The 12,251-nt window shown below is 38.1% G+C and overlaps 1 protein-coding gene across 1 annotated transcript in view; it reads right to left on the minus strand.

Moving 5' to 3' along the window:
- The window catches only part of LOC146483929 (E3 ubiquitin-protein ligase UBR4-like), a 92,450-nt gene that overhangs the window by 10,456 nt on the left and 69,743 nt on the right, over positions 1 to 12,251 (minus strand). The window contains exons 75-97 of the mRNA XM_085105280.1: positions 11,823 to 11,863; positions 11,512 to 11,653; positions 10,889 to 10,970; positions 10,557 to 10,653; positions 9,892 to 9,968; positions 9,278 to 9,332; positions 8,586 to 8,652; positions 8,223 to 8,317; positions 7,978 to 8,036; positions 7,307 to 7,350; positions 7,147 to 7,227; positions 6,835 to 6,868; positions 6,331 to 6,384; positions 6,041 to 6,122; positions 5,294 to 5,378; positions 4,611 to 4,679; positions 3,218 to 3,394; positions 2,508 to 2,626; positions 2,269 to 2,341; positions 1,645 to 1,748; positions 1,415 to 1,526; positions 873 to 1,001; positions 338 to 427 (exon numbers count right to left, since the gene is read on the minus strand). Of these exons, the coding sequence (XP_084961406.1) occupies positions 338 to 427; positions 873 to 1,001; positions 1,415 to 1,526; positions 1,645 to 1,748; positions 2,269 to 2,341; positions 2,508 to 2,626; positions 3,218 to 3,394; positions 4,611 to 4,679; positions 5,294 to 5,378; positions 6,041 to 6,122; positions 6,331 to 6,384; positions 6,835 to 6,868; positions 7,147 to 7,227; positions 7,307 to 7,350; positions 7,978 to 8,036; positions 8,223 to 8,317; positions 8,586 to 8,652; positions 9,278 to 9,332; positions 9,892 to 9,968; positions 10,557 to 10,653; positions 10,889 to 10,970; positions 11,512 to 11,653; positions 11,823 to 11,863 (1,968 nt within the window). The remainder of the gene's footprint in view (positions 1 to 337; positions 428 to 872; positions 1,002 to 1,414; positions 1,527 to 1,644; positions 1,749 to 2,268; positions 2,342 to 2,507; positions 2,627 to 3,217; positions 3,395 to 4,610; positions 4,680 to 5,293; positions 5,379 to 6,040; positions 6,123 to 6,330; positions 6,385 to 6,834; positions 6,869 to 7,146; positions 7,228 to 7,306; positions 7,351 to 7,977; positions 8,037 to 8,222; positions 8,318 to 8,585; positions 8,653 to 9,277; positions 9,333 to 9,891; positions 9,969 to 10,556; positions 10,654 to 10,888; positions 10,971 to 11,511; positions 11,654 to 11,822; positions 11,864 to 12,251) is intronic.

A 12,251-nucleotide genomic window follows, 5' to 3' on the forward strand; every position in this document is an offset into this window, starting at 1 on the left:
TTGCGTTACAACGTACGTTTGAGAAGAGAAAAGTGTTTCAATTTTGACAAAAAACAAAGCAAAAATGTTTTAAATTAAGCTAATGAATTAGGAACTGTTCAAACCGTCATGTTGGAGTTTTACTTTCTTTCACTTTTTCTCGCACTGTTTGAACATAAAACAAGTTTCACGCAACAAGCAACAAGCGGGAAAGTATATGGACCGAGCCGAACTTCCAAAAAAAAAAAAAAAAAAAAACGTCGACCAACATTTTGCCAATACCTCACGCTAGTTCAATAACACATATTTACAGCACTGCAGCCGATAAAACGGAGCATTAGTATAATGTTACGCTTACCTCCATACCCAGAGCACCAAGCTGCTTTTCTCTCATGGCCATGGCCAGCTTCTTTTTCTCCAATCGTGTTGATCGACGCACTTCTGAAACCTGAACATACAAACAAATGGATAACAAAGGAAGGAAATTAGCCGATTAAGTTTATTCTAAAATCCAACCAAGAAAAACAAGGAAGTAGGCTGGCTCGCAGGTAGCGAGTGCTAATCTCGGCAGGGCAGAATTACATGGACGCCAAAAAATAGAGCTCAATAAAACACTTCTACATTTTGCTTGACTAAGTTTGACGGTCGATGTTTTGGGGCAATATAAACATCCCCAACCGCAGCTACCGCGGCTGATTTGAATATAGAGGCTGGGGTAGAGTGATACTCCCTAAGCTAAATAAGATCAAAATCTGAGCACTGCACTGCATTGTACCAAACCAAACTGTCGTTACAATGGTGTCAGGTGGTAAAAAATAGTAATTTGGATTCACAGGAAACTAGTTCTACTTTGCCTCTTTGAGTAGGAGTAAAGAGCGGTTTTTTAAGCTGACCTTCTTTTCTACATCAGGATGTTCTCGTAGTGCTTCCATGAGGTTCTCTGCCAGTGAGCCAACCTTTTCCTCAGATGACACTTGCTCCAATCGATGAATAGCCGGTACTGCCGACTCACCAACGAGAACCTAGAACACAAGCAAGGGCACAATTTAAACAGTCAGCCTAGATTCCCAAAAGCTACTTATCGCACTTATTTTTATTTTTCTTAGCAAATTTTATCGGATGCCGTTACTTTAGGGTAGGTCGTGAGTTTTGGGTATGCAATTCTACACTCAATTGGAGGGACCGTCATTGATCAGATACCGAGAGAGTACTGCTTTCAAACTTTAACAATACTGAACACACTAAAACAAACTAGAACACATTTTTTTTAGACAACCATTACATTTGATATCCTCTGAGTTTCATTATGTTTTTTTAAGAATGGATCAGGATATGATGTATGCTAACGTGAGGCGCGGCTATGACATCGGTATATAGAAGTTGCCATGCACGCTCTGTACTTGTGTCTGATAATAAAGAAAGCTTTCAACTTCACCTGTGTGCTGTTATGTCCTTTACAAAGCCCAGACAAGAGTCGAAGAACATAAGGCAGAGATGGCCGGGCTAAAAACTCCTTCCACACATCAGCTTCAAGCAGGTTCGCTTTGCTGCAGAAAGAATACAATCATTTAATCACAAACGGATAACTCAACAACACACTTTTTGCAACAACCTCCACCAGTTTATGTGAGTTTAAGATAAATCGCAAAAGCTAGCCATACATACCTGAAGGGCTTTTGAGGTGTTTGTTTCTCAAGGTACGTCAAAGCTTTGGCTACAATTCCATTCTCAATGATCATTTCCTTCAACTTAAAACCGTTGTGATTGTTCTGTTAAAAAGAAAAGAAGTGTTTCAACAAGAGTTGAGTGGGACTTTCACTTTAAAAAAGTCATGGTTTAAAATAGCAAAAACGCGTTATAAAGAACAAAAACCTAAATTCAAAAAGAAGCGGGGATGGCACTTTTTTGTGTGCCTGTAATTGTTAGGCGAAGCTAATAAACTAAAATATGAACACCAGTCAAACAAACAAACAAACAAACAAACAAATAAGTAAACAAATAATTGAGCAAACAGACAGAAACATAAGTAAAACAACTAAGTAAGACGTGACAGAAGATATGTAAGATATAAGATATGTAATCCAACCTTCAACTGCTAGGGCCTGATCGTTATCAATTTTCCACAAAATTCTTTGTCTTTTAGATAATTACATACAACTTTTTTATGTGATGAGGAAAATAAAGGTTCAAAAGAACAAAAAGACGTAAAAGTAAGTAAAAATTAAAAAAAAAAAAAACTTTATGCCTTTAGTGAGATTTGTGAGCTTAATAGTTATCTGAAAAGCTTACCTCGATTTTACTTGCTATGCTACAGAAGCAATCAAAGAAGAGGACCTCATCACCGGAGCGCTCGCGATCAAACCTGCAAAACATTACGAGAACACTTTGTGCGAAGAGCTTTTGCATTTACAACATACAAGTAGTAGCATTAGCAAGAATGACAAGCCTGAAGTAACTTTTATCCTTCCTCTTAGTGGTACAATACAGTGCAAACTTACACCATTTCTCCTGAATAACTAAAAACTTACTTGTCAAAGTCCAGATATGGCAGAAAGTGGTTCACCAACGTTCTCATGTTTCCTTCATCTCCAAACGTAAGGAAGGGGATTATTCTCATCATCGCTTGAAGCACACTGCTGTGAGTCCTCTATAATATCAAATGTAAAGTCACCAACAATGTCAAGCAATCATTATTATTACAGTCACTATGACTCATCACAGCACGTATCAATAGGTTGAATGACATTTGCTGGCAATTTACTACGTTAGGTAGTTTCTAAATGGGTTGAATATGCATTCACTGTTAATTCGTTACCGTCAAACCGGCTGTTCCTCTAGGAAGTTGTTGTTGTCGTTGTTGTTGTTTACCAATTTAGGCAATGTTCCGAATAGAATTTTCAATTTAAAAGAGAGTTTGCGAAGAAACAAGCACGAAAACGAATTGGCGCAAGGCAAATTCGTAAGTTGCAAATTGCTTCGAGGAAACTGTCCGTCAAAATAACAATGTTGCGGCGGAGGTTTGCTAAGGTGCAGCCAAAGGAACATCCGGTTTGACTGTAAATAGTTTGTCAAAACGTTGTCAAAAAGTAATCAACCGTTCATCAAATGTCAGCGATGTGACAGTCACTGTGATGCCGTCATCGTCATCATCATCATTTTCATTGTCATCATCATCTCATTCTTCATTTTCAACAACAAACAACGGCAAACAAAATTATACATAAGGGGAGAGCTGTACCACATAAGGGCTTGTTATTCTATCCAGAAGCATGTCCAGTTGTGAGCCATCTCCCTGCTGGATGGGTATATCTGGAGTAGGAGTACTCGTGGCCTCTTGAAGCACTGTCTCCATAATTCCCAGTACGTCTTCTGCTATACTGGCTCCACCGCCTGAATCAGCCTCCAACTGGAGGGCCTAAACAAACAAACAAACAAACAAACAAACAAACAAAAATCAATCAGTGTTTGTTATGTTTATGTTTGTTAAGAGAAAGACAAACGGCGCTAGGAACGTTCGCTGTAACGACAACTCAACATGCAAAAGCCTTCCGTTAGAGTTTAGAAGAACTCTGAGAACAGCCAGATCGTTTAAGACTTTTTATCACAAACTTGTTGCAGACAATCAGCTTTCTCTTTCTCGTTTCCTATTGGCGTTTTCATATAGCTAGTGTTTTAGGTAATTTACCCAAATTGTATACTTTTTGATTTGCATTATTATGTAATGTTTGACTTGTAAAGTATGTTGTCAATTATAACCCACCGATTAATTTCTGCGCGTTCTCACTGAACGAACAGGTCACCTGGTACAAATGGATGGCGGTTATCACACCATAACACTCGTCCAATTTCATAACAGTCGCCCGATTTTTATCGCCGAGAAAAACCAAAAAAAGAACGTCACAGTTTTAGGTCTTAGTTGTTGTAATCCAATCATTGTTGACAAAAATCTAGTAGGCTAGTTAGCTTGCATTTATTTGGCTGCAATCACGTCGCGGCCATCACTGGCTGTTTTGTCCTTTCCACAATAAAACGAATTAAAGATTGTCCTCAAAATTTCACACTTGCCCCCGAAGCTTCGTTTCTCGGCCAACTGTTCGAGCAACTTCGACCTTGGTTATTGTCTTCGGATATTTCAACTGCCTGAAGGGGTTTACTAATTATTGTATTTGAACGAGGTTCTTAGGGCTACACGTTTATTAACGCAACAAACATAGCGATAACTCTTAAGGACGATGCCTACTAATAAAGAAGTATTTTTGTGTGGTTTATGACTATGTGGGGAAAGCAGATCTTAGCAAGGGTTATTGGAATCCAAAATGAAAATTGGGGGTAACCACGCATTTTTCAGAGATAATTAAGTAACAATTATTCTAAAAGACAGTAAAATAAAAAGCAACGCGTTTTTATTCCCAAATTGAAGCTTTATTATCTCTGAAAAATGTTTGGTTTCCCCCAATTTTCTTTTTGGATACCAACAGCATTTGCTAAGTTCTGCTTTGTCCACGTAGTTTTAAACCGCGCAAAAATATCCCTGTATTAGTAGGCATCACCCATAGGAAACCCGAGTATCTCAAGATTCGCAGAACGTATACGCAGTAACAAAAGTAGGCATTGTCCTTATTTATCCATACCTGATTTAATGTTCCAAGAAGGACGTTGAGCGTATTTAGTGTGGGGAGGCAAAGGTACTGTCTATTGACCTGTAGATAAATAAGAACTCGTTCAACTCAAAACTAGGTGCTCTTTCCATTTGAAAGAACTGGCTGAGCAGACCGATCACTTCACGGACGGGAGGCACCATTTTGAGGCACGGAGAGTTCCTCAAGTTCCTTAAATTTCTTCAAAATGGCGCACCCCATTTACAAACCAACCGTCCTGGTCGGCCAGTCTTGATAAATGGAAAGCGCTCTAGGACGGCACTTTTTCGCTAACGGTAACTATTCACTAATCTTTATTTCTTTTGCTGTCATAATAAGACAATTTCATTAAGCTGGAGGTTTTCTCCGTTGCTGTAGCACATCTGTTTGCCAGGATATTGCTGTTCTAAAGAATTCGCTCTTCAATAACAAGGAATCTGAGAATATAGAGATGCGTTGCAATGCGTCCATCCCAAGAAGAAGTTGAAGGCTCAAATTTTAGGCTAACAAAAATGAAGTAGACATCTCTTTTGTAAGTTCTTTAAGATACGCTAAATAACTCAGACAACCAACATATCAGTCTAAACTTTAACCAGTGTGGTTGGATTATCACACAGGGTGATACTGGTCTGTAAGTCTGAAAGGAAGCTAGAGAACAATAATACTGAATAAACTACCTTAAGTTTGACACAGTATCCCATCAGCTTAAGAATGACTGACACCAGCTGTTTGCCACGTACAAGATCTTTGATACCACTTAACCTTTAGAGAAACAAAATGCATTGGTTGAAAACTATATTAATCACTTACTTGAAAAATATTTGAATATCATCGCTTGATAGCTTAACAGGTCACTAAAATGAGACCATACCGTATGACTATGGTGAGAACAGCATTGTGTTATCGAAAGAAATGTGGCGCCTGGTGAATAAATTATTGTGGTTTTTTTCCGTCAGTGACACAGGCATGGCAATGGGAAAAAGAAATTCCGACTGCTCCTATCACGAGTCGAACCTAAGACCTTCCGATTACTAGTTCGGATGCTCTACCACTGAGCTACAGGAGACTTGTGGGAGACAAGTCATTATACTATGTTAACGTGACAAACAACCGAACTAGTAATTAGAAGGTCATGGTCGTGTTGGGAGAACTCGCGTAATTCTGTTTTCTGAGTATGCCTGTGTAACTCACAGAAGGAAGAAAATGTCTCTATCAGCATTGTGTTACTTTCCAGCTACTATTTGGTCCTGCCACAATCTGGTAAATATCACAGACCAGGGTGTGAGTAATAAGTGACTTGCCAGAGAAAACAAGTCACTAGAATTCTTTCATTACGACACACAAAACACAAAACCCAAACATGTGCACTTGCCTGAGGGTATTTTGTTACACACGATTAGAATAATATTAGAAACGGAATTCACCTGCTGAGCATAGCCTCCAATCCACCAGAGCTGGACATGATTGAAGCCATCTTATACACCTCTTCGTCATCCAATTCTTCTTCTGAAAAATAAACAAACAAACAAATAAATAAATAAATAAATAAATAAAAATATATAGCAAAATGTAATAGCATGCACTGATGGTCTGTCAAACCTTCAATAAAAATTAAACATGATTTTTTGTTAGACAAAAGAAGACTAGTGCAACAAATGTAACGTCTTTGATAACTGCTGATAACGAAGCTTGTAAGGTGCCACTCAACACTAACCTTGATGTGTATCAAGATTTTCCACAAACTCCTCGGTTGCGTCTCCCAACAAACCTGAGTAGCATAAACAAAGACAATAAGTAAATGACGTCTTGAAGAAGTCGTAGGTTGCGTTGGGCGCGGAGAATGTTCTAAAAGTTCAGGCATTTCAAGACTACTGCCCCTTCACCACGAAACGGCGTTCAGTTCACAGTAGTAAATGTAACCCACAGAAATCTTAAAATCTTACTGGTTGTCTTATTTAAAGACAGAGGATTATTTTGCTCTTTGCATAAAGAATCGAGTTAGCTTTGTCCTGTGCTAGTTGGAAGATTCAGAGTGGATCTTTGAAATGTGGATGAAAGATGTAAAGGCATGGAAAATCATCTACGTTATGTACGCAACTTAAGTCGCAAAATAATTCAACTGCTCAAGTTGCGCACAAAACAGTGATCGTCTTCTAGATCTTTACATCTTTCATCCACAGTTCAGATTTTCTCTCGTGAAAAATAAAAGGATCTTTACCTCTCATTCTGTAGATGATCCTCATTGGCTCTCCCTGTACCAAGAATTAAATGACAAAAGGAATTCAATATACTGAGCTGTCACACATACTTTCATTAGCAAGGGGAAATTGAAGCTGAAGTCATGGCCGTGCTTAGTATTACTTGTGATAATCTTTAATTGCTATAATAAAAGATAATGAAGTCAGGTTAAACAGAGGATTGCTTAATCACTCTTTCTTTGCAAGGTTTCGCAAAATGTCCCTGTAGTACATCCATTCGTGAGCACAGTAAAACTCTACACTTCTATTTACATCGACAAATGCCAACACACCTCTCCTTCTGGACACCAAATTTTCTTGTAAACATCCTTGACCGGCAGGTCCAGGCTGATGATTTTACTGTTGACAAGCAACTAACACGCAAAGAAGAAACTCATTAACACTTGGTTCATGAAGGGGAATAGACGAAAATGAATTTCAGATGATAATTACCTCCATTCCACTGTCATCCTCAAGTAAAGCCACCAGTTCACAGTCTAGAAAAGAAAAACAATAACAATAATACAAAAACTCAAAAAATAAAATAAAATAATAAAAAAGATAAATGTACATTTTAGTTCAGTTGCTAAGGCAACAGTCTACCATGGATGCTTGATTGCAGAAGGCATGCAAATTGGTTGCCACTGATCAAACTTCTCTTTGTTTATTTTATTTATTTGTCTTGCCATACTTAACATTACAAATCGCAGGGAAACCTAAAAAACCACGAGGCTTATTGAGACTTAAATTGCCTAACGAATTACAAGATTAAATGAAGTAATACAAATGCAAGTCAAGAGGATGAAAAAAGAGAAAAAATACACAACTTATGATAAAGACGTTTTTTCACGTTTCATTTTATTTATTTTACCACAAGGGATGAAGCGCTCGTTATCTCAGAATTAAGTAAAACTTAGGACCTTTAAAGGAAACAGAAAAAGTCAACGAAAAGAAAATGCGTGTCTGGTGTTATACTGTAACTGTGGGTATGGTTGTTCAATGAAAACGTACTATCAAACTTTGTAGGCAGGTAAGAGTGGTAAGAGTTGTTATGTTGTAAGAGGACAGACTGTCGTCAACAAACAAGAACCTAACACCTCCTACTTATTGAAGTGTTCCCTTACCAGTGCAAATCTTGTTCTTAACATCTCTCATTAGTGGACCCATGCCAGGCTCATTGCAACTAATAAAACAACAAGAACAGATCAGCCATTAGTCGTCATCTCCGGGTCCTACAACTGGTCCTTTAACATTGCCGGTAGCTAACTTTACAACCACAGGAGTGTCGAGTCCCTTAGAGCTCCTCATTTTAACAGAGTAAATTCCTGATTTATAATCCTACTGAATGTGCAAACGTGTTAACACAAACCTGTATGGATTTCCTTGCATCCTTCCTTGAAGAAAGTCTTCTTGTTGAGGGTCTTTCTCCAACGTGAGGAAAAACTCGCCCACATCATTTTCCTCCTAAAAACAAAAGGACGAAACGAAATTATGATAGCTGGAACAATCTACAGACACAAATTTTTATCTTGTGCAAGGAAGAATTGGGTTTTTCACAGCCTTGTAGTAACTGCCACTTAAACGTGCCACAACAGACATGTTTTTCATTGTTATAACGACATGAGCTGAATACAGGAGGAGTCTGAATACTGTTATAAAACTATGCGGCGTTAAGATATTTTCCCCAGCAACAGTGAAGGGATATATCAGAGCATTTATTTGAGTTACTTACAGGGAAAATAAGGTTGCAGAGCCGCTCAAAAATAAACACTGGAGTCCTGAGATCATCCAATCCGTACCTGGAAGAAAGTTTACATAAGATAGATGATAAACTGTACCACTCAAAAGCTACAGCGTTCCTATAAGATTCAAGATGCCTTACCCTGAACAATAACAACAGGTACTTTTGAAATTTCCTCGGTACTATTTACCATATGTTTTACGCTCAGTAAACTGGCGTAAGCAACATTAATGGTCTGTGATCAGGTGGCCATTGTTTGCCTCGATCCTTATCAAACAAATTTAGAACCGTTATTAGAGGCCGAGGACGATTGTGATGAACCGCCCATACTGCTTAAAAAAATAGCGAACTATCGGAAGGATACACAGTTTAATTTATAAAGTCGATACTGAAAATCTCATTTAGTTTAGTTTCAAGAAAAAGTTAGTTTAGTTTTACAATGAGTTAAGTATAATTTATAATTTACTTATTAAAAGTGGTTGATTTTGTAAATGTTATGTATTTACGTTTGTATATGTTATTTATTTACGTAATTTATCACTGACTGCTGTCCCCCTTTCTCTCCGCCCGCCTCGACTAGCACCTGCTATTTGCGGGCGGAAATGTTTATTGTTTATTAAGGATTATGAAATAAATGTGAATGTGAATGAGAACCTTAGAAAAATATTCTCTAGGTACCATACCTCTTGAGGGTTTCCACACAAATAGCCATGAAAGCCTTGGTTTCTGTCTCAGTACCTATAAGTGTCAAATGAAAAGTTTCCAGAGTCGCTGCCATCCCAACCATCATTACACTGTTCCTGTTGTCATCAGGCACACAAGTGCGAGAATAATTTCGAGAAAAACATTCACAGAGATGTGCAAGGGCTCTGATCTAATGTGATTGAGGTGAATTAAAGCTCATCTTGTAGTCGTATTCTGGCCCCAGTTGTTCAAAGGCCGGATAACCTTATCCGCTGGATAAGGCACTCTTCAGCGTCTAAATATACTTCACGTTAAATGTTGATAAACCAAGAAAACGTTGTTAAACCAAGATTTTCGTACACTCCCAAATTAAGCTGTGGTTAGAGTGTGCATATTCGCTTGTGCACGAGGAAATACTGAAATCCACCGGATAAAGTTATCCGGCCTTTGAACAACTGGGGCCAGCTGATCTCGAGATAGCTGTCATTGTCACGGTCAGTGTGATTTTTATAATCAACACTGTGCATTGTTATTAAATGCTAGGCTTTCTGTTCTTCAGTGAACCTTTGTGATATGGGACTGATGACGGTGTGGCCAATGTGGAAATACCTACCAGTAGTCATCTCCTCCAGTAACTCCAACAAAATCTCTTGAGTCTCATCAATCAATTTTGTGCGCTGAACGACCAATCTGAAAATAAAATGAGCCAGAATCATGCTCAATACCTAGACTATGAAAGCTCGTTTCAGTATTTTTCTGCAAAACTGGAATTCCATCCCAGACAACATAGGAAATTTTAACATGTTTAATCCTAACAGTTCAGATAATGAATTAAAAGTACTCGTGTATTTAGATCTCTCGCATTATATTATATTTCAGATTTTATTTGTTATCCTTTTTTGTTGGTTTTATACACGTTTTCCTTTTTAATTCTACCCGAAGACAATAGCTTTCAGCTACTGTCTGTTTTGCGCGCTTAACTACCAATGCAACTACAGTCAATTCTCGCCTCGCGGAGACCTCGCTTTTAAGGACACCCCGATAATAAGAACAGCAGCTAAATCCCTGGCAAAAATAAATTACAGTCGTCTGACTGATACAAATTCCCGCTATTATCGCCTGTTATCGCTATTATCAAGGGTGTCTGCAATAAAAGGAATTGAGTGTATATGAGAACACCAAAGAAAGTTCTAATCAGAATGGACTAACTATAGCGCCTAAACTGTTTAGTTATGTGCTGGGCCTTAAAATTAGTACGATTGTAAAAATTCCAGTTACCTTCGCAGTGACAAGTAACCATTCAACACTGTAGCAACAAGTCTTCCTTTGAACTTCTGTTTGATTCCGTCATGTTCCAGAAAGGAGGACATCAATTCTGTTGGGAAAAAAAATCAATTTAAAAAGTGTTGGAAAGGTGTTTCCACGGTTATACCGTAACTCACCCCAGATTAAAGAAAGTACAACCCTCGGAAACGAGAGCTTTCATTTGTCCCACAAATACTGACAAACATGAATAAGATACAGCGAGTCGGAAGATTTCGATGCGGACATTTGGAATGAACCAAATGTTTGCTTGATGTCCTTCAGAGGCAATAACCTTTACCACTTACCAGCGAGCATCTTCAAAGCATATCCCTGGGACAGATCCGAACTCAGTGTGTACTGCTCCAAATACGTCAGATGCTCAATTTCCTACAAAGAAACAAAACGTCTTGTACTTACAGAAGAAACTACTCAATAAATCTCAATTCTTTATGTGACGGGATGCATAACCATGGACGGTCAATTAAGGCCTGTTGAAGCTACTTTTAGAAGTACCTAGAACTAGAAGCTCCCTCATTATGACCCTGGATATGAGGAATGCAATCTCTTTCACTTGACACATTTAGGTGCGAAAGGTAAATTAATTTAAACGCATCTTGTTTTTAGTGAGAACAAGAGAATCTTATAAATAACATCCTTCACAAACTAATGAAAACACATGTATCATAACGCCAAAGTACGATATAAGTTTAATAAATTTTAAATATTTAAACAGGAATTAAGTACAAAAAGTAAGTAAACAAATTCGTTAAAATGACGCCAGGAAGTGACCCTTTTTTGTTGTTGTTTTGTTACAGTTGTAGTCACAACTGGAGATGAAAATGGTCAGATCATGCCAGGCTTCCCCTTTCACTAAAAGGTTGGCTCAAGTTCCTCCATAATAGCAAAAGACTATTCCTTTTCAACGTACCTTAGTCAAAAGCTGTCCAATTTGCAGCAATGCTCCCTGGAGAGCCAGGTAAAACTTCCAGTAGGTCGGCTGAGTTAGCCGCTGATACAACTGGAAGAACTCTCCAGCATTCTCTCCTGCAGTGCGCACTTCCTCTAAATAGCTATGTGAAGGAGACATGATATTGTTTATTGTACTGTACAAGACCAGGTACAAGACATTAACGAATTGTATAATCATGTAAATGCTGTTCTGGAGAACATTCAAGAAGATAAATTGGTGTCTCACAGCTTCAATTAATGTATTTTTATTTCTTCTTTAGAACCACATACCTTGTAAGCAAGTCCAACATGTGCTGTTGTCGACTGGGAATCTAAACATGACAAATGAATTTTGTCTACTATTAGAAATGAGTTTGCAATAATTGTTGGTGGCAATTTATTCATATCAGGCTTGTTACTAGAAAACCATGAACGTATTTTAAGTACAAATATTTTAAACGGATTCAATTTTGGCAATTTTCTACAAAACTAACCATACAGTTGCTGAAAAACTTGAATTCCAAAAGACACCTACTTGGCCCAGCGAATTATCACGGCTCCCAGCCTGTGAAAGGAACTATTAAACACAATGTCTTGGCTGTGTCTATGGTCATAACACAAGACTAGTGACGTCATAGATTAAGGGATTTCTTCTTTAGCCTCGCTGGTTTCATGGAGCTCTCCCAAGCTACAATAAATCGTTTCCCGGCATTGAGTCTT

The sequence above is a fragment of the Pavona decussata genome, unplaced genomic scaffold (genome assembly GCF_977016875.1).
Source record: "Pavona decussata unplaced genomic scaffold, jaPavDecu1.1 SCAFFOLD_37, whole genome shotgun sequence".
Lineage (NCBI taxonomy): Eukaryota > Metazoa > Cnidaria > Anthozoa > Scleractinia > Agariciidae > Pavona > Pavona decussata.